This window comes from Acomys minous (assembly GCF_964271855.1).
Source record: "Acomys minous genome assembly, chromosome: 20".
Taxonomy (NCBI): domain Eukaryota; kingdom Metazoa; phylum Chordata; class Mammalia; order Rodentia; family Muridae; genus Acomys; species Acomys minous.
The window spans coordinates 7784432-7808006 of record NC_140502.1 but is presented as its reverse complement, the minus strand read 5'-3'; the positions used below and the strand labels follow the sequence as shown (position 1 = coordinate 7808006).

Sequence of the window (23575 nt, the reverse complement as noted above, 5' to 3'; positions counted from 1 at the left end):
CCTACAAACCCTAAAAGACCACAGATGCCAGGCCAGAGTACTATACCCAGTTAAACTTTCAATAACTATTGGAGGAGAAAACAAGATATTCCATGGCAAAAACAAATTCAAGTAGTAGCGAATCACAAATCTGGCTCTACAGAAGTTACTAGAAGGAACACTCCAACACAAAATGAGAAACTACAACCATATAAAACAGGAAATAGATAACTTCACTGTAGCAAAACAACCACACAAACACTCTACCACAACCAGCATCCAAATCACGGGACTTAACAGTCACTGGTCATTCATATCTCTCAACATCAATAGTGTCAATCACCCAATAAAAATACATAGACTAACAGAATGGAAGCATAAACAAGACGCATTATTCTTTTGCATTCAAGAAACACATCTCAGCCACACTGAAAAACATTACCTCAGGGTCAAAGGCTGGAAAAAGGTATTATGGCCAACAGACACAAGAATCAAGCTGGTGTAGCCATTTTAATATATAATAAAATAGACTTTCAATTGAAATTAAAGAAAAGAGATAAGGAAGGAAATTTCATACTCATTAAGGAAAAATTCAACCATGATGACATCACAATTCTGAGCATCTGTACACACAGTGCAAGGGCATCCACATTTGTTTTTTTTTTCTTTCTTCTTCTTTTTTCCCCACAATTGTAAGAAATATTAACAAAGCTTAAGTCACCTGTTGATCTGAACACATTAGTAGTGGGAGACTTCAACACCCCACTTTCACCAAAGGATAGATCAATGAAACAGAAACGAAACTGAGAAATAATAAGGCTAACCAATGTCTTGAATCAAATCGACCTAACAGATATCTACAGAATTTTCACCCAAACAAAAAAATTATACCTTCCTCTCAGCACCTCACAGAACCTTCTCCAAAACTGACCGTATAGTAGGTCACAAAGTGAGCCTCAACAGATACGGGAAGATGGAAATAATACCTTGTATCCTATCCAGTCACTGTGGTCTAAAGCTGGACTTCAATAACAACAGAAATAGCAAAAAGTCTACACACACGGAAACTGAAAAACTCTCTACACAACAACTGGATCAGTGAAAAAATAAAGAAAGAAATTAAGGACTTTTAAAAATTCAATAAAAATGAAGGTACACCATATCCAAATTTGTGGGATACATTGAAAGCAGTGCTAAGAGGAAAATTCATAACATATTATTGATTATCTAGGAACAAGAATATGTCAGGATAGAGTTACCCCACAAAAATTACATTAAGAACTGACAGTTTGATTTCCACTTTTGATTTCCACTTATGGAAATCACTTAATGATTTCCAAAAATTGCTGGGGGATATACAATGGCTGCGACCCTACTTAAAACTCACTAATTCCCAATTACAACCACTGTATGATATTTTGCCTGGGGATCCTGCCTTAACTTCCCCTAGAATTCTTACCCCTGAGGCGAGAGTGGCCTTATCCCTTGTTGAGGATGGATTAATTACTGCAAGTCTTACCAGATGGAATCCCAATAAAGCATTCCAATTATTAATCTTGCCCTCATATAGACAACCTATGGGTGTGTTATGGCAATCGGCACCTTTATTATGGATTCATCCAAAGATTTCCCCAGGAAAAACACTCAGTCATTATCCTGATGCAGTAGCACAATTGGCTTTTGTAGGTTTACATCAAAACCTTCAATATTTTGGACAATGGCCTGAGAAGCTTATTATACCTTATACAGCTCAACAATTTGAAGTACTTTCTCACACTCTGGATAATTGGGCAATACTTCGCTGCAGTTATACTGGTGATATTGATAATCACTACCCCAAAGATCCCATTCTCCAGTTTGTCTCAGAGCATCCAGTTATTTTTCCTGTGGTCACATCTAAGCAACCATTAAATAATTGCCCCACTATTTTTACTGATGGATCTAAAACAGGGCATGGAGCATATTCAGTTGATGGAGGCCAGCCAGTAATAAAGAAATTTGCCTCTGCCTCACCTCAAATAATTGAATTACAAATTGTCATCACTGTTTTTCAAGAATTCCCACAATCTTTTAATCTTCACTCTGACTCCAAATACGTGGTTAATGTAGTCAAAGAGTTAGAGATAACAGGGAAAATTAATATGAAAAGTGTGATTAGAGAATTGATATCTCAATTACAAACCCTCATTTGGAAACGTACACAACCTTTCTTTATTCAACATATTCGAGCACATACCTGGCTCTCAGGGCCTTTATCAGAAGGTAATGATATAGTGGATAAAGCTACACGGGCCCATTTAATCCTAACTGCTTTGACTAATCTGGATCGAGCCCGTCAATTCCATTCTTATTTCCATGTTAATGTGAAAACTTTAGCTTCCCGCTTTGCCATTACATGCGAGGAGGCACGAATTGTGGTGAAAGAATGTCAAGCATGTGCTCCTTTTAGGCCTCAACTACCCCTGGGTGTAAATCCTCGTGGCTTATGTCCCTTGCATGTCTGGCAGATGGATGCCACTCATATACCAGAATTTGGGAAGCTAAAATATGTGCATGTTTCGATTGACACTGCCTCAGGTACTATATTTGCATCCCCACATACAGGAGAAAAATCCCATCATGTTATTGATCATTGCTTTGTGGCATGGAGTGCCTGGGGCATGCCAAAATCTTATAAAACTGATAATGGTCCAGCTTATACATCTGCTACTTTGACCTCCTTCTGTGCACAGATGGGTGTTACATTACTTCATGGCCTCCCTTATAATCCTCAGGGACAAGGCATCATTGAAAGAGCACATCGCACCCTTAAGGTATGCCTTCAAAAACAAAAAGGGGGAATAGGGTACAAAAGAACACCTAGAGAGTGCCTTTCTTTGGCTATGTTAACCATAAATTTCTTTCAATTAGATAAGTCTGGCATGACGGCTACCGAGCGTCATGAGAGCCGAGACTCTACTTATAAAGGCACAGTCATGTGGAAGGATGTCCTTACAGGGCAATGGAAGGGCCCAGACCCAGTATTGGTCTGGGCGAGAGGATCTGTTTGTGTGTTTCCACAGGATGCAGACCAACCAGTGTGGGTGCCTGAAAGGTTAACTCGACTTACAAAAAGAAAGAATGATAATGTTTCAAAGCATCTGGCAGAGCCTGACCCCATAGATGGGAATCTGGATGATAATGGTGGGAAACATTCCGGGCTCCATGACACAGCCTGGGTATAGGTGGGGAATCTTGTTGGGTTTTTCAAAACCATTACCAGTATTACATACAACCACAATTTTCCCAAGAATCTTCACCACTAATATTTCGTTAACAAAAGAGATTGCACCTGATACAGAAAATATGGGCTTTCCCCTTAAGGGAAGCTTATGTTTTCAGATTATTAACTTGTCTAGCAGTCTCTCCCAGTATCTTGCAGGTAACTGGAGCAGAAGCCTGGATAGTCTCCTGCGGGAACTGCGTCTCTCCATAGTGCACATCAATTCTACATGAGCTGGCGTCTCCATGGTCTCTGGGCTGTCATAGTGGTTCCAGAACGCCTTCTCTTATCTGCTGGAATGGGCAGAAATAAGAGCTTTGACAGTGTGTCTGGTCCTTTTCAGTTGCCTAGCACTCTGGTGCATATGCAGGATGCACACCCGCCAACGTCGCACATAGGCCTTTAGGATGTAAGCATTTGCTGCACTGGAGGCTGGGCAATCTCCTCTAGTGTGGCTCGGCATGATAGAGAAGTAGTCAATGACGGGTATAGATCCTCCGTTTACTTGGCGGACCAAGGCCATGACACTAATGTGCTTCCGTTTCCCCTTCCTTGGCATGGTGAGAATGGCATATACTCAGATATTGTCTGCCATAAGGCATGGGCACCTGCAAGCGGCATAGGATGAGGTACCGCAGGGGGAGGACCTGATTGTCCGACTCTGAGTCCCCCGAGAAGTAAACCTGATTGCATAGAGGTTGATGTCAGAAACTGTCTTGTTTGCTGTATGTTGGGGATGCCCACAGACAGCAGATCAGGACCCCCCCCTCTCCTACACAAAAAGACATCTTGACAGGCCAATGTGTCCCCAGGAGGATCAGGTCAATGCTTCCCCCCTCTGGTTAATGCCCACTCCCTCCGGGTACCCAAGCTCACCTGTATATGATGGATCCATCTACCTCCTTTTCTAATAAAGAGAGTGAGAAGAAGAAGATGTTGGGGACAGGCTACATGGCCAATGTTCAACCATCTTGTCAGCCTATTTCTCCAGTGCAGGGGGGACAACCTACCAGGCATTCTCTGTGCCACTTGCTCAAAATTCAATGAATAAGGGGGAACTGTGGAGAGCCACAGATAGCAGTGCCCCCTGCTGCTTCCCCAGCGCAATGCGCCCCTTATGCGCATGCGCAATGCGCCTTTGATCAAGCATCTTATGCGCATGCACAATGCACCTTTGATCAAGCCCCTCATGCGCATGCCTGAAGGCACTGCATGAGGTGGCGTGATCTGAAGAAGGCATAGCGTTAGGTGGCGTGATCCGAACGTACCAACCAAGAGCGACAACGTCGCAGTCTCTGATAGGACTAGGCACACTGTAAAGGTTCTGTGGGAGCTTTTCCCGGGGTCACTCCAGTAATCAAGGTCCCTGAATAAACCGCTGCGAAAAGAGTTCCAGGTGTTGGTGTCTTTCCTGCTGGACAGGGGCGGCATCGACAATAAAGCATACTAAAGAATATGGATTTGTGTCATATCTTTAGTATCCCATATCATGTCCTGCTTTTAAATACAGCCTGATTCACTGCTCAACCCTGAAAATTATGTTATTAACCCTATGATAGAATAGCTCTAAAGCATAAGATGTCCACTTCTGGCTTATATGATTACTTGGACTCACCTGTGCACAAAACAAGACATGAACACACACACACACACAAACACACACACAAACACACACAAACACACACACACATGCATACAAACTGATATATATATATATATATATATATATATATATATATATGTATATATGTATATATATATGAATATGTATAATCTCTAGGAATAGTATAGGAGGATATTTTAAACACTCTGCATAAGGATACTGCTTTTCACAAAGATCAAAAAATGGTGGTGCCAAACACTGCCGGATGGAGAGTAGGGACCCTTCTTGGATCTATAGACTACAAGACCTGCAGAGCTCTAGGTCAAATGTGTCCACAATGTCCAGACCACAGGTGTGTCCGACCTCATTTCCTCCAAGTGGCTCAGGGAGGACAGGTTTCCAGTCCCCAGAATCTGAACCTGTACCTACTCTGGTGATCTGCAGTCATGCTCTATAGCATGGGTTTGGTATCTGAGACTGAGGGGTGGTGAGCTCCAGATCTGCTTTCCCAGGATAACAGGTGCACCTGACCTCAGACCTAGCCATAAGTCCACAGAAATTCCCAGGTGCTTGTGATCACACCAGCATAAAATCCAAAGCCCAAAGCAGCCGAGAGTACCTAACTAATCTTTATCCTTTCTCTCCCTCTCTGACTGATCCTTAGAACACACAATGGTATCAGAACCAGTGGGTGCAGGGGGACCTGAGAGTGTGGATATGGGATTGATCTGATCTCAGATATCTCTGCCAATCTACAGAAGGACAATGGGCCCACAAGAGGGCCCATGTGGCTGTGGTCATGCCTCCAGCTACTGCTTCATAGACACACACTCAGCTTGAATCTTCTATGGAGCTCTGGTCTGAATGGAGCAGGCAAAAGCCAAGCCAGCCATCCCATCAGACTGTTTCTTCTCAATTGGGCAGAACTGGTCTGGCCTGAAGAGATCCTGCAAATGCCTAGCTAGCCAACACAGTTCAGCAGGGCCTCCCATGCTCTAGTGAGGGTCTGAACCTAGCCACCTGCACCAACTCCGGGACCCATTCCCACAAGCTATGGTGGAGCCTGACCAGCTGCCACAACACAGCAGGTGTGACTGTGCACAACCAGATGGGAATGAACCAGCATGAAGGGATCTGGTGGAAGCCCAGCTAACTACCACAAGCCAGAGGGCAGTATATGCTCTCTCAAGCAGGAATCAACTTAGGCCCCATGGCCTGGATGGATCATGCAAAATCCTAGCCAACCATTACAAGCCAGCAGGGGTTCCAGAACTCTAAGGTACATTGAATCTTGGCTCCCAAAGACCCAGTGGCTGAGGGTAGAAATTTTAAAGCCCAGCCAAAGAGAGGACAATCAGTGTTTTCTACACTCCCTCAAACAGATCCTTAGTGTATAGAGCAAGAGCACCAGTCTCTTCTGAACCAGTGGGTAATCCTGGGTGTGGAATAACATCCCCTGGAGGTGCAATCAGGTCACCTGCCTGATCAAGAGAAGGAAAAAAGAAACTACCTCTCAGTGTCAGAGACATCAAGATAACTAAACTCCAGTGTAAAAATATAAATAACAAAACTCAAAACAATATGGCATCTTCAGATAATAGCTATCTCAAAGAAATCAACTCTGACATCTCAAATACAATTGAAACACTAGAAAATGACCACAAATCCTTAGTAATGAAGATGATAATGGAGAAAATGAATAAAATACATAAACAAATGCAGGAAGATGCAGCCAAAAAGATTGAAGACCTTAAAGAGGCCCATAGAGAGGCACTGGAAGAAATTCAGGAAAATGAAAACAATCAGATGAAAGAAATAAATAAAACAGTTCAAGATCTGAAGATGATAATGGAAACAATCATAAAATCACAGACAGAAGAAAGGCAGGAAGAAGAGAACTTAGATAAGAAAACAAGCAGTGTAGAAGCAAGCTTCTCTAAGAGAATTCAAGAGATGGAGTAATGAATCTTGGACTAGAAGATTCAATCATAGAACTTGAAACAGGTATCAAAGAAAATCCATATCCTTCATAAGGCCTCTAAATCAACTGAGAAAATCTCATAGGCACTCAAAAAGGCTTAAGGTGAAATCACAGGTCCAGGTCCTACATGGTCTGAATCAGATCATTTGCACATATAGCATAGCTTTAATGTTAATATGGGTTAAAATACGTGTGTGTGTGTGTGTGTGTGTGTGTGTGTGTGTGTGTGTGTGTGTTTGTGTGTGTGTGTGAATGGGTGTACATCTGATTCTTGTGCCTTCTCTTGGGTGTTTATCCTTCTGTTATTTTGCCTTGTCCATCTTTGATGTGACGTATTTTGTTTTGTGTTTTTATATTAATTTTGTTAAAAATAACTGTGAGAAAATATAAATAAAAGCTTTTGATAGCTTTAAATAGATAGTAACACATACTTCTGCATTAAAAAGAATTTATTCATCTCATGCTTATGAGTGAACAACATTTAGAATAGGTAAGCAAATCCTCTAGAACTGAATTTATAATTGGTTATAGGCTCTATATGGATACTTGGGATAGAACCCTAGATCTCTGTAAGGACAGTCTCTGCTCTTTACGACAGGGTCATCACTCCATACCTACTAGTGAATGTTTCCTCATATCTAGAATTACATTTTTTAACTTTTATCTAATTTGGGAAAACTACAAATTATGTTAGTTTAGATATAAAAATATGAAACAATAGTCAGGAGGAGTGTCCCTCATCCTGATGAGAATGGATAGATAAATAATGAGCAAATGAGATAATGAAAATAGAGGAATTGTGAAAGTTCCCTTAAATGTTTATAGTGTGAGTTGACACTGAGGGCTCCAGTGCGGTAAACAGGTTACATTTACTTCATTTGGCAAATGTAGGAATAATTTTTGCTGTATCAAACCTCTTATGAATCATGTATTAATGCAAGTAAGCATAGCACAAAGACACTTGTCTGCCATGTTTATTTCGGGATGTACAAGATATGATATCAAATTTAATGTCTTTTAACTGATGGGCAAATAAATAAGACATGTCATCCAAATTTGTGTGATTTCACCTTCATATGTATGTAGTAACTTTTGCTATTTGCAATGCATTCTTAGAATTTTGAAAGGCTAATTAAATATCTTATATCTTAAATATGCACAATGATTTTTTATTTTTAATATTTTAATTAAATAATGTAAATGCTTATATATATGCATAAAAATTTGCTTCTATTTAATTCATAATTGATGGAAATCAAAAATCAAAGATAAAACTAAACAAATACAATTACTGGGTCCATATTTTCTACACTTATTTGAATTCAGATGAAAAGCACATGGTGGTCTCTCTATAAATAATGGGGTTGTGCTCAACCTGAAAAATAATATCACTCTCAGCAATTGTAGTGATCATACTAAGCTACACAGTAAAACTTGGGAAATTCAGAGATTTCATAGACTATAGTTTCAATAGTCTATGTGTATAAGTGTCTGCTGGTGTGAATGTGTGACATATGCATTTTTAAACAAATAAAGTAGGACAAGTTTTATTTCAGAACTGCCAAGGCCTAGAGGAATTAAGGATGGAGTACTGAGTGATACCAATTGGAAGAAAATATCATCATCACACTGGCAATGCAGATTCTAGGGTATAACCAAGAATATAATTCAATTAAACAGGAAAATGGTATAGGAAGAGTTTACAATTAAATCCGTGATTGTTTCCCAATTCTTATTCACTTCGAAGATATTCATCATAAGAATTCCTTACAGACATTACTTGAATATAAAAGACCAAACTCAATGTTGAAAATCAAAGATGAAATTCAAGAAATGGGTCACCAAAAGTTATTGATCTGTGAGAACTGAGGATCTAGGATGGAGATCATGTGTTAGAATTCAAATATTTAACTTAGTTTCTCATTAATAATGTAGTTGTTAATGGAGTGATACATCTTATTTAATACTTGAAATGATACAAAAACATCTGGAATTCTCTCTAGACCTTGTTTATCATTTAAAAATCAATAATTAATATGCAAATTATCTGCCATTTTGTGAGTCTGCGGATGATTTTTGGATACAACAAGACTCAACAGTGTGTCATTCCTGAATCAATAACATATGTTTCACTGTGTATCATCTAAAAACATCTAGTGACATAGTTTTTAGGCTCTGAGACTAAATTTTAAAAGGGCCTCTGCCTAGGGATCCTACTGCCACAAACATGAATGATGTCATGGAACCAGAGACAGAACTGTTGTGATATATATTTATCAACCATGTTTATCACATGGACTGTGGACCTCAGATGACAAGCCGCAGGGAAGATTCCTCCCAGAATGAGGAAGGGCCTTGGGGAGAAAAGGAAACATGAATGTGCAAGTAGACTTTCCATTGTGCAGAAATATAAAAGAAAGTAGGAAGACAAGGATGCCCACCTGATAGGCTGATATGCATGACACTTCACAATCCATAATACACAGGTTTATACTAGGAGAAAGATGTTCATGTTGTCTTTGTTATACTTGCTTCTGAACATTGTTGTTCTCGTGGCCAGTTCCATTCCTTCCAGGTGCTTTTGGAGAATGAGGCAGAATGAAAAAGAGGATGGAAACCTTAAGACAGCTTGTCTCATCTCTTTAGATGCAGTGCAAGGGCAAGCGAAGAAAGACTATTTTAACAACATTCTGAATATGCTGTAAGTTCTTTTGTATATTTTTCATGTAGATTTCCTCACAAGTATTTCAGGAGAGGTGTGAAGATGAGACACAGAACAATGCTTTGAATGCTCTGTCTTGTTCTTCCAATGTGTTCACCATTAAACAACTCTGAATTTTGTTATAAACTCAATGCTATTTTATGACTTTAACTTGGTCCACAGAGTATTTTATGTTTCTTCCAGTTAGCCTTCTGACTTCAAGGATAGACACTGAGTGAACCACAGGAATCTTTACCGTGATCCCCAGGATTAGCCCTCCTGTTGACAGTTTCCAAAGCACAATATTCAGTGCTTTATTATAAAAAAAATTTGTTCCATACTATTTCAATAAATTTCAATCTGAGAAGGTACAGGTAACTTTTCTGTCAGTGTGTAGCTACCAGTACCTGTGCTGGGGCCTCTAATGTTTGGACTACACCTAGGTACAGAGAGCTTTCACACAGATGTTCAGTTACTCTCTGAAATTCTCTGGATGTGGTAACACTATGACTTCTGAACCTGCATCAAGAATGTAAGTAGGATTTCTGTCTAATGTGAACTTAAACTAGCCCTTATATCTCCAACATAACTTGTATACATATGCAACCATTGACTTTTATGTATTACAAATCCCAGTTCTCTACTCTCTCTTTAACATAAAGAAGGAATGCTTAGACTGTATATTTTATGCTTGAAAAGTGAGGCTATCACTAATAGTGGTGACAATTCATTTTCCTTGTCACTAGACTGAATTGCATTCGTAGCATGTCTAGTTGACAGTGGCTGAAAATTGGATTACAGGAATTTCCCAGCAGCTCATCTCTTATTTATTTAAAAATTATATGCCTTCTTTTTATGTCTAAGTTGCTTATTTTCTGACACTTTTATCACACTTGCCACTTATGTTTCTCTTTCATTAATTTACTGAGTACAATTGCATATTTTGCCATGTGGTTACTGTACACATTTTGGATTTATGGGTTTCTGTTAGTTCTTTTCAAGCACAGCACTTTATGCTACTAGTCTACTCTGACAGGTGAAGTAACTGGTGTTTCTTATGTTTTGCATGCATGAGTTAGTATTTGAGTCACACAAATTCTAGTCTCAAAATCATATTGTGTGCCATTGAAATGTTCAATATCAATTTTCTGTGTGGTAATAAAGGTTATTCTAAAATGGGCTACTTTGTAGACAATGATACCACAAAGGAACAATTTCTTAGTGGAAAACTAATTATATTTAAATCTGAATGAATCATTAAGAATGAGGGGTGTGTCTGATGTTTGTTCATCAGATGACATGAAATTACTAGGAAAAGTCAGGAGAGATTATTCTTCCCATAAAGAGAAACAAAAAAGATCTAATATTCCAAATTAATATTTGCCCCACTTTATTAAAAGGATATCAGAAAGATTTATCATATGCTTTACTCTTTATATTCTATTTTACAAACATGTAATGTTGGCACAAAGAAATCTTTCTGTAATTTTCAGATGTATCTAATTCTCAGTCGGATGCTACTGTTCTGATAGTGTAACTGGAAGTATGGTCAAAATATGCTTTTGATAAGAGAAAATGCACTATTTGTCAAATGTGAATCACAGATACTTTTTTTTAGAAATAAAGTAAGTGAATAATCCTGGGATATTTGTGCCTACACTTAATCTGTGCATGCATGTCTGGAGAAGGTTTATTCCTGTGCATTTGAAGATGTAGGCTAGAGCAAAACCTCATTCAAAGCCATGGGATCAGTTACATTACTATGGCATAAATGAGCATTGCTAATGTTTACTCACAGGGATTCATACACACATACATCCTTTTAATTAATATATTTATTCATTTATTTTACCTCCAATCAAAGCCTCTTACCTCATCTACTCTTGGTCCCACTCTCCCTCCCTCCACTTTATATCAATCTCTGTTCTTCAGAGAAGGAAGCTGCACTACCAACCCATCCCAACTAATCAATCACATCAGGACTGAATGTGTCCTCTTCCCCTGTGGCCTGACAATGAAGCTCCACCAGGGGAAAGAGTTAGAAAACAGGCAACAGAGTTCAGGTCAGATGCAGCCCAGAGTACCCACACTAGCGGACTTACATGAAGCCTGAGCTGCCCATTTGCTACATCTGTTTATGGGTCCTAGTTCCAGTCTATGCATGGCTCTTGGTTGGTGAGTCAGTCTCCACAAGACATTTTGTTTCCCTCATGAGTTGACACTGTTGTGTTTCTTGTGGAGCTCATGTCACTCCTTGGTCCTTTTTTCCTTACCCTCCCTTGCTTTTCCACAAGACTCCCAACACTTTAGCCAACATTTAGCTGTGATTCTCAGCATCTGTTTTGATTCACTGATGGCTGTGCCTCAGTTTTGACTTGGGATTGGATGGACATTCCCTCAATTTCTGCTCCATATTTATCACTGCATGTCTTTTAGGGAGGGTAAAATTTGCATCAAAGTTATTGTGGGTAGATTGCTGTCTTCCTCCCTCAACTCAGAGTTCTGTCTAGTTGGAGGATGTCCTCTAAGTCCCATGACCTTCCACTAGGAATCTCAGCTTGAGTCACCCTCCATGTTACCCCGGAACCTACACTGTCTTAGTTCTCCATCTTGACAGACAGATGTCTACACCCACTTTCTCCGTTCCCTTGAGGACCTCTGTCCTCCTGCAATAGCTGCCACAAGTCTGACATCCACCTTCATTTCTCTCTGTGCTCCCTCTCCTACCTGGAACCCTATCTTCAACTTTTTTTTGGCTGTCTATTCCATTTCTGCTTCTGAATGAGAATTAAGCATTCTCTCTTGGTTCCTCCTTCTTACTTATTTTCTTTGGGTCTGTGAGTTTTAATAAGTTTATCCTGTACGATATGGCTAAATTAGTACATACCATGTGTGTCTTTCTTGGTCGGATTACCACTCAGGATGATTTGTTCTAGTTACAATTACTAACCTGTAAATGTTGTGATTTTCTTGGTTTTAGGATCTAAGTATTATATCATTGTATAAATGTAGCACAGTTTCATTATTCATTCTTTGATTGATATATATATATATATCCATCATATATATATATAGTTTTTTTTGATTCTGGCTGTTATGAATAAAGCTGATATGACCACAGATGAGCAAGTGTCCATGGGTTATCTCTAGGTATTGTACTGTTGGATATTGAGTTTTCTGAGAAGGGGATTGATTGATTTCAAAAGTGAAACATACATCTTTTTAAAAATGCATCTGTGATGTGTGAAGTTATTAAAAATATTCTGCCTTCAAAAATAATCTACAGGATTAAGAAAAATATGAAGATGGATGTGCGGGAATATGTTTAATATATGGTCAACAATTATAATCAATTTTTAGTACAGGAGCCAAATGTGGCCGGAGAAACACTCTGTCCATTCAATCAACAGTCACTCATTCACTACCCCAGCTAGTTCAGTTAATTTCATAAGGAAATATGAGAAACTCAGGGAGTCACACATCATGTGTATTTTTGACATTTCTGAATAATTAAAAAATGAATACATGATCAGATTTGAAGTTTGAACAGGTGTTGCCTTATCTTTACCTTCTGAACAAGTACTCAACAACAGATAGATAATGCCTTCTCTGGAAAATGCTTATTTTGGTGAGATGAACTCATATAAAAATGCATTGCTTTTCCACCATTTCAGATTCTTATGTCATCCCAACCTCATTACAATGGATGTTTGCTTCAAACTTTAGAGATGGGGGACAATTTAATCAAGCACTGCATAGCCATTGTATTGATTTCAAATGATCCTGTGTAGACCTTTATCTATATTAAATATTTTACCCTTTTATAGAACAGAAGATGAAAACCAAAAGTTTGGTATGGCTTTGGCTTTCTCAATGGATGAAGTCAACAGAAACCCTGATCTTCTACCAAATACATCTTTAATATTTAATTTACCACAATGTCTAAGCAGGATAAAACTATACAATATCCTTCATTTTTTTGAAGGAAGTCATAATAGTTTTCCTAATTATGACTGTGGCCATGAGGTAAAAGCTATAATAGTGCTTACAGGACCAAACTGGGAAACATCTGCACTATTTCACACATTTTTTTCCAGCTTCAAATATGATAAGGTGAGATGTTTGTGTGGTGAAAATAATGAAATTGTGTCTCTTTTGGTGGCATTAACAAGGTGTTAAGAAGGGTATAAGTAGGAGACTGGTCTTACTGGTCTTTTTTCAATGTATGCAGTTAAATGGTTTTATTCAGAGACTTGATGGGAATCCTATATTCATTTGTATGAAATAGAGATAAGGAGAGAAGTAACAAGTAAGGGGGATTTATAGAACTATTACAGATAGGAATATGTTTACAAGTTCTTAGGAAGGCATCCTACCTCATGCTCCTCCCTGTGGCCTAGGTACTTCAGCTTACTTATGGCACTTTTCATCCTGTCCTGAATGACCATGTACAGTTTCCCTGCCTGCATCAGATGGCCCATGAGGATACGTCACTTGCCTTCGCCATGGTCTCCTTCTTACTTTACTACAACTGGAACTGGGTCGGTCTAGCCATCTCAGACAATGATCAGGGCATCCAATTTCTCTCATATTTGAGAAGAGAGATGGAAAAAAACACAATCTGCTTTGCCTTCATGAGTGTAATTCCTGTCAATATGCAGTTATACATGTCAAGAGCTGAAGTGTATTACAACCAAATTGTGACATCTTCCGCAAATGTTGTTATCATTTATGGCAACTCAGACAGTACTCTAGCTTTGAGTTTTAGAAGTTGGGAATCTGAAGGGATACAGAGAATATGGATTACCACGTCTCAGTGGGATTTTACTACAGGAAAGGGAGACTCCACACTTGACTCCTTCCATGGGATTCTTGCTTTTGCACATTATCATGGTAAGATTTCTGGTTTTAAAAACTTTGTGCAGACAGTGAACCCTCTCAAATACTCAGATAAATATCTGGCAAGCCAGGAGTGGATGGATTTTCACTGTGAAGTCTCAGCATCTAACTGTAAGACAATGAAGAACTGCTCATCCAATGCCTCATCGGAATGGCTAATGGCACAGACTTTTGATATGGCCTTCAGTGATAGCAATTATGAAATATACAATGCTGTGTATTTTGTGGCCCATGTCGTTCCTGATATGTTTCCTCACCTGGTAAACAATCATCTAATTGACAAGGGGAAAGAACCAGATTATCACTGCTTGAAGGTAGTGTTTCTTCTTGGATGATTATTGTGTAAATAATACAGGTTTAGGCATCTCTCAGATGTCCCAATTGAGTGGAAATGGACTAGGAAATATTCCCCCCCAAAAAACTATCATTGTAAACTGTTTGATCCTGACAAAGTTAGTCTAGAGATTTGTATATATCTCCAATATAAAGGCACTGAAGTGGGAGACACTATTAATGAAATCAGTGAATTTGTAATAGAGTACCTCCATATAATCACACCTTTTTAAATACTGTAGACATAATTGGAACTTCCTCATTAAGGCTATAAATGATGAGAAGATGAGTGTTTTTTTCATTCACTGTAAAATTTGAAGTAATAAGTACTAGGATGCATTTCTCAAGTTTTATCAATTGATTCTGTGTAAAGTTCATCTCTGAGGACCTTCCTCACAGGCTGAGTGTAATTATACAGAGAATACTGCTGTGAATCAGTTCAGTACATACATGTATGTTCATGTGGTTGAATGTATGTTTCTCACTGTACATTTGTACACACAAACATACACACACACACACATACACACACACACACACACACACACACACACATATATATATATGTAAATATATATATATATATATATATGTGCATGCATGTCTGTGTTTCTGACCAATTGACTCTGTGTGTCTGTGTGTCTGCCTGTAAAAGTGAACATAAGTTGGACTATATTTCAGTGCCTGTTTGTTTTTGTCTTTGTGTATTGTCTGGGGGTATATGTCAGTGCATGTGTCTGCATGTTCCTCACTCTATGTTTTGTGTGTTTCTGTGTACTCGATTGCACATATGTATATCTATGTTGCTGTGTGTTGCTGTGTGTATGTGTGTCTGTCTTTGAATGTTGTGAGCATGAATCTGTGTATGAGTCAAAATATCTGTGTAGGTGTTTGTATTCCATTGTGTCCTTTTGTGTTTATATGTCTGTGCATGCATGTGTGTGCCTATGTATGTGTTTTGTGCATTTCTGTACTTTTTGTGTGTTTGTGTCCATATGTTCATATCTCTGTTTGGTCATTATTTTGATGTGTGTGTAAGTAAATGTGTGTTTATATATTATGTGTGCATCTATGTATGGATGTAGGTCTTTGTATGCACATATTTGTGTGTTGTACATCTTTGATGTATACATGTATGTCTAAGATTTTGTTTTTTAGGTTCCTTTAAGATAATTAAATTCAGCAAATGTTATGATAAGTAAATATATCATTTCATTCTCATTGAGATTTCCATCCAGTTACCTTTAACAAATTGTCTTTCAGATGAAATCAGAATATATTTTCTCGCATCAAGGAAGGGTATATTGAATGTAGAATTCTTTCTGTCTTTCAGATGCACTCCTTGCTGAGAAAGAGCCACTTCACTAATCCTGTAGGTGACAAAGTGAATATGAACCAGAAAGAGTGTGACATCTATCACATTAGGAATTCCCCACATGGTGTTGGACTTAAGGTGAAGATAGGAAAGTTTAGCCCCTACTTTCCACATGGACAACAGCTCCATTTATCTGAAGACATGCTAGAGTGGGCTTCAGGAAGTAGACAGGTAAGTTTGACATAAGTGTACTAATTTACATTTATGCTTTCTTGTAACTTAGTGAAATGAAATAAACTGTGACATAAGGAACCTATTTCTAGCCTCCTATATAATGGATTTTTTTTGCTATTTTGATGTGACATTATTATTAATTCCTTAATGAATTTAATCATGCAATGTGTACAGTTTTTTATTTTATTAGAACCTGTTTTATTTTTAATATGAATATAAATCAATGTTTGAAGATTCATAGATATTATCTCTATAACATAAGCAATAATCTTGAGGTACCATTCTTATTAGTCTATGATGATTTTCTCACTTATGGAGAACCTTTGAAAAAGATTTTGAAGAGCCTTAAGAAATTGAACAAAATTTGAACAGCAATATGCACTGTTTCCACTCTTCTTCAAAATTGTCATTAGAATCTTACCAAGTACCAAAATAAATGTGAAAATATGTCCTGGCCCATGGAACGAATCGAACCAGGGTTCACCTGAAAGAGGGAGTGGGGATTGAAAATGGGAAGAGAAACGCAAGAAAATTGAGACATGTCTGGAAATTTCTGATCAAGACTCTCTTTAATACTGAGGAGTAAGACTTTATATAGCAAGGTCAACAAGATCCCACTTTCCCTAGCCCCCAGGCAAGAACACAATCTCCTGAATAGCTCCCTGTAAGAACTTGCTTAATCCTCTGGGTAGTTCCCTGTAAGGACTTCCTTATTTCTTGCAAAGTTGGACAATCCAAAGATAGCCTAGAACACAAGACTTCCTTGAGCAAAGGTAAACAACTCAAAGATCACAGCCTGCAGCCTAAGCACAGAATTTCTAACATGGCTTAATTTAGCATGGCTCAATTGTGGCCCTCACAAAAATATGTGCAAAAGGAGAGAAGGAAATGTTCCCTGTTCTACATAGGGAGTTGAGGTATCCCAGTGCTACATAGTGAGACCCTTTTCTCTTCCACAGGAAGAGTTGTAGTTAACTGTGTCTGGGGAGAATATGAGATTAGACTGTGCATGAGCGACAGTGTGGTTTCACATAGACATTAATACTGAATTAAGGATTCAAAGTGAGCCTGTAAGAATCAGCAAATTTCTGATGTAGCATATACAGTCCCATCATCAGGTTCAGTATAATGCAAATACATTTTTCTTTTAACTTAAGAAATCATTCACTAACTTTACACAAACTAAGTTGTACTCAGTTTCACCCAGTATTCACAGGCTCTGTAAAGTCTTCTCATTTCAGGAAACAATTCAAATTCTAGCTTCCTACACATCAACTCAGCAATTTGTCACTAGCAATACACCAGGGTCTGTATTTTCACACATTCTCACTATCTTTACACTCAGTTTGTCATATTTGCAGTCCTAATTTATTGTAATATATGTTTGTTATCTGAGATTTGAGTAGATAGTTCACCCATTTCAGATTTGCTTTACTCATAACTTGTTAAACCATTGCTGTGATTAAGCATTGTCCATGTGAAAATGAGGAAAAATGATAGATTTGGCTCATTGATTACAGTCAAGGGAAGATAAGGAAGGAATTTGGAGACTGAAACTAGAGCATAGACCCTGAAGGAGCATTGCTTACTGGCTTGCTCTGTTTGATTTCTCATGCATACTTGCCTAGGGACAGTATTTTTCATAGTAAACTAGGCATGCCTCCAATGCATACCAATTAATAAAATGCCTCAGAGATATGAAAAGAGGCTAGTCTGTTAGAGAGAATTCCTCAATTAAGATTCCCTTAATCCTGTCATTTCACTGTTCTTTGTGTCAGCTCAATGAAAATTAACTAGAAAACCAGGTTACAATTTCTGTCCTGTTTGCACAAAGTAAAATAAAGTTCTCTTTTCTTGGATAGCTAAGATTTGGTAATAATCTCAACTTTTCATCCATTTGCTTAAATAGATTCATATGTTTGGCGTTATAAAAAGTGCTAAGTGAAATGTGATCCCTCAGTTTATGTGTATAAAATAATCTTATTGATATATTAACATGCTAATACAATATAGTTATGGCAGAAGTAGATAAAACTCCTGATATTAGCATGTATATTACTTTCTCAGATGCTACCCTCTGTATGCAGTGCTGATTGTGGTCCTGGATTCAGACAATTCAGGCAGGAGGGAATGTCAGCCTGCTGCTTTATTTGTATCCACTGCCCAGAAAATGAAATTTCTAATGGAACAAGTGAGTGTGTGCTGCTGTGGTAATGCCTTCACAATGGTAATCCTCTCCACAAAAAAAAAAAAAAATGCTGAGGGAGTCTAAAAAGCAACTGCAAAAATAAAATATACAATTTCCTCCATTAGTCTTTATAGGAGTAGAAAGATTAACAACACCTTATGCCTAGACCTACATTTTGATCCATTGAAAATTTATGTCATATGACATTTTCTCAAAGAAACAATTTTCATAATCAAACTGTGGTGTGAGCAATTCTACACAAGATCTTTCCTTGTGATTAATCTCTATAACTACATGTAGGAAACATTCCAGTCATTAATCTTTCAAATATGCACATATTCTTTTTGAACATACGTATGTCTCCCTACATATATGTATGAACACCATGTATGTTCATAGCACCATGCAGAACAATTAGGTCAAAAGATTGCCTGGACTGGGTATTGGGGTAGGGAAACCATATCTGTATCCTTAGGAAAATTAGCATAGAGGTAAAAAAATAGTAGCTATAAAATTATCAGAAACTGATATTTAAGAGAGAGAATTCATATAATATCTAGAAGCTCATTTTGAAGTGTCTAATGTCATTTGTTTCTACTAAAGTAGGGGTAAGTGTTGACACATAATCTACAAAATATAAAGGGTCTTACAAAAATATTTTATGTACAGCACCCAGTTGATAATTTCATGAAAGAATAAAGTAGAGTGGTTTTGTTTTGAAAACAATTAGTCACAAATATTAAAGTTTTATTGCCACCTACAGAGCCCCTTCAATCAAATGATTATATGTTTATTCTTGGCTAAATGCAAATGGCCAATGAATAGTTTTTATCACCCTTTGCCTTCATACTCTCTAATGAAATGGAAGTTTTAAAAACATACTTCTGGACAGTGAGATGGCTCAACATTTAAATCTTTTGTCACTAAGAATGATGACGGCACTTCATCCCCAGGAACCTTAAAGCAAGAGGAGTCAAACGACCCCTAGAAAATGGCTTCTGACATTTATGCATTCCAATATACTGCAAAAGTATTAAATAGACTGTAATAAAATTGTCTTAAACATAAAAATAACAAAAATTAGGTGTAGTTACATCAATAACTACAAAAAATTTATTACTTATTTATTAATGTTATGTGTGAGTTGGGAGGATGTATGTTCTCAAGAGCAGATGCAGATGAGAGGCAACTAAGAAAGCTTTAGTTATACTTGAAGGCAGTTGTTAAACACCTCACATGGGGTCTGGGAGTTGAACTCAGGTTTTCTGAAAAAGTAGAACAGTCTCTTCATCGTTAAGCCAAACTTCTTGCTTTTCAGGCAAATTAACAAAATACAGTTTTCCAGAAATCTATTGTTTTACATAACAAGATTTTTAAATCTAGAAGAACACCATAAGTCTCTGAATTATCAATTCAATCGACACAATTGCTATCAAGTTTCCTGAGGATGCCATTTGGGAAAAGCATATTGTGAACGAAGTATTTTGTTCTACACACACACAAAAAATCTGGGCCACAACTCTTGCTTAATGGTACTTATTTCATTTTGTTCATGATGTTTATCAATATATATATTATCCCAGAGTATATTCAGAGTCTGTGTGTCATACAGATTGGAATTAGGGAAGTAGGAATGTGCAGGATATTTCCCATGAAGATGGGATCAAGATGAAGGGCTTTGTAGTGCTCAGTTTTAGAGGTATCTATCTTCAGTAGACACCTAGTGCTTTTCATGAACTAGATTGAAGAGTTCTTTACACAGCCGGATGACAACATAAATAAAGACATATTAATTATTTTTACATTTTTCAATTATCAATACTACATTAATATAAATTTTCCTTCTCACACTCACATTCCTACTTCTCCCATATAAATCAAATTATTTCCAAATTTATGAGCTCACCTGTTTCTTTCATATGGAAACACACACACACACACACACACACACACACACACACACACACACACACCCATAACCCTGATAAGTTCTTTACTATTTTTTTATATCAATAAGTTCATGTTGGTCAATTGGAACAAGAAAAGCTATGACAGATCTTGTCCAAGAAGACAGTCTCTATCTCCATTAAAGACAGCTTTAATTAAATAGTCAATGAACTTATGAGGCAATGAATGTATGGGGTTGGTGATTTTAAGACACACTCAACCATTCTGTGGTTAATTTTTGATTTTATGAATTTACCAGAGTAAGTCATCTCACGATAGCATTCCAAATAATGTAAGAAATCTGTGCTTTATGAAAACAAGTAAATGTTATTATCAACACAGTTAAATAGATAAATGATGGTTCAGTTTTGTTTTCAGAGAAGATAAGAATTTATAAATATAAGCTTTGCTGTACAGCAATGTCCTTCAATTATGTTATCAGGAATAAAATGTAGGTATTGCAAATCATCTTCAGAAGACTTACTGAAATGTCTTGTCCATAAACTGCTGAAGCTGTACTAAAGAATCTGTCCTTTCTCATTCAGACATGGATCAGTGTGTGAAGTGTCCAGAGGACCAGTATGCCAACACAGAGCAGAATCACTGCATCCACAAAGATGTGATGTTTTTGAGCTATGAAGACCCCTTGGGAATGGCTCTGGCCTTAATGGCCTTGTGCTTCTCTGCCCTCACAGCTCTGGTTCTTGGAGTATTTTTGAAGCACAATGACACAGCCATTGTGAAGGCCAATAACCGTGCTCTCAGCTACATCTTACTCGTGTCACTCATGTTCTGTTTCCTCTGCTCCTTGCTCTTCATTGGCCTTCCAAACTCAGTCTCCTGCATCCTGCAGCAAATCACATTTGGGATTGTATTCACTGTTACTATTTCCACTGTGTTGGCCAAAACAATCACAGTGGTTCTGGCTTTCAAAGTCACAGCTCCTGCAAGAAGGATGAGGTACATTCTGGTTTCAGGAACACTTAACTACATCATTCCTCTCTGTACACTCATCCAAATTATTCTCTGTTCAATCTGCCTAGGAGCTTCTCCTCCATCTGTTAATACTGATGCACACTCTGAGCATGGCCAGATTATTATTGTCTGCCACAAGGGTTCTGTTATAGCATTTTACTGTGTCCTAGGATACTTAGGCTTCCTGGCCCTGGGAAGCTTCATTTTGGCTTTCTTGGCCAGGAACCTGCCTGACACATTCAATGAAGCCAAGTTCTTGACCTTCAGCATGCTGGTGTTTTGCACTGTGTGGATCACTTTCCTCCCTGTTTACCACAGCACCAAGGGCAAGGTCATGGTGGCTGTGGAGATTTTTTCAATCTTGTCTTCCAGTGCAGGCATGCTGGGGTGCATCTTTCTTCCCAAGTGCTACATCATTTTATTAAGGCCAGACAAAAATTCTCTTCAAAAGATCAGGGAGAAATCATATTCATAAGGTGGTATATCATGAATATTTTGTGTTAAATTAATTTATTTATCCAACTTTTATCCTGATTGTAGATTCTATCCTTGCTCTCCTTCCAGTCCTATCCTTTCTCCATTCCTCCATCCCCTCTCTGTTATGCCTCAGATTAGTGATCAAAACTCTGGCATCATAATCCATATCAGTAACAGCCCCTGTACTTCTTCCTAGAGGAGCCACATGAAGCCTGATCTGTCCATCATCTGCATATGTGTAGTTGGCATATCTCCAGTTCATTCATTGTCCTTAGTTGTCTCCTCAGTCTCTGCAAGCCTCTCTGTGCCCTGGATGGCTGGCACTTTTGGTCTTTTTGTGGAGCTCCTGTCATCTCAAGTCCATTTCTCGTTTTTTTTTTTTAATTTATTTTTTTAAATACATTTTTATTAATTTATACATATTACATCTCAGTTGTTAGCCCATCCCATGTATCCTCCCACTCCTCCCTTCCTCCCACTTCCCCCCTACTCCCCTCCCCTCCCCTAAGTCTGTGTCTGAGGGGGACCTCCTCCCCCTGAATATGCTCATACGGTATCAAGTCTCTCCTTGGTGACCTATTATCTTTCCTCTGAGTGCCACCAGGCATCTCCGTCCAAGGGACATGTTCAAATATGGGGCCCCAGAGTTTGTGTGAAAGTTAGATCTCCTTCTCCACTCAACAGTGGAGAATGTCCATCGGCTAGTCCGGGTAGGGGTTCAAGGTTTTTACTGCCTATTTTTTCCTTGGCTGTTGCCACAGTTTGCGGAGGGCCCCAGGGCCCAGACTCGCCTGTAGTTTTCCAGGACCCACTGGGTCCTTCCATTTCCTCTTTCTCCCAGGCTTCTCACACCTAAAGTTTCAATAGGATGTCCTCCCCTCTTACCCACTATTCTGGTAGGTACAGTTTTTCATGGGGATGTACACCTTGGACTAGTGTCTCGATATAAGTGAGTATATACCATTTAGCTCTTTTTGCTTCTGTGTGAACTCACTCATTATGACAATTTCTAGTTCAATCCATTTGTCCACAAATTTTGGAAATTCCTTGTTTTTAATAGCTGAGTAGTATTCCATAGTGTAAATGTACCACAGTTTCTTTATCCATTCTTCTATAGAGGGACACGTAGGTTGTTTCCAAGTTCTGGCTATTATGAATAAGGCAGCTATGAACATGGTTGAGCATATGTCCCTGTTGTGTAGTAGTACATCCTCTGGGTATATTCCAAGGAGTGGAATAGCTGGGTCTTGAGGAAGCCCTATTCCCATTTTTCTGAGAAAGCACCAGATAGCTTTCCAAAGTGGTTGTACTAGTTTGCATTCCCACCAGCAATGCAGGAGTGTTCCTCTTTCTCCCCACCCTCGCCTGCATGAGGTGTCAGTTGAGTTATTGATCTTAGCCATTCTGATGGGTGTAAGATGGAATCTCAGTGTCGTTTTGATTTGCATTTCTCTGATGACTAAGGAGGTCGAGCATTTCTTTAATTGTTTCTCAGCCATTTGATATTCCTCTGTTGAGAATTCTCTGTTTAGCTCTGCGCCCCATTTCTCTATTGGGTTATTTGGTTTGGTGGTGTTTAATTTCTTAAGTTCTTTATATATTTTGGATATTAGACCTTTGTCAGATGAAGAGTCGGTGAAGATCTTTTCCCAGTCTGTAGGCTGTCGCTTTGTTCTCTTGA

At 38.3% G+C, this 23575-nt stretch overlaps 1 protein-coding gene across 1 annotated transcript; it reads left to right on the top strand.

The window, feature by feature from the left end:
• Positions 1-1556: 1556 nt before the first annotated feature.
• On the top strand, positions 1557-21892 carry LOC311590879 (vomeronasal type-2 receptor 116-like; the record flags this gene model as incomplete). Its single annotated transcript, XM_084770179.1, has 5 exons — positions 1557-3197; positions 13927-14739; positions 16092-16304; positions 18375-18498; positions 20988-21892. 5 exons carry the CDS (start codon positions 1557-1559, stop codon positions 21890-21892), a joined length of 3696 nt encoding a protein of 1231 aa, XP_084626305.1.
• Positions 21893-23575: the final 1683 nt, after the last annotated feature.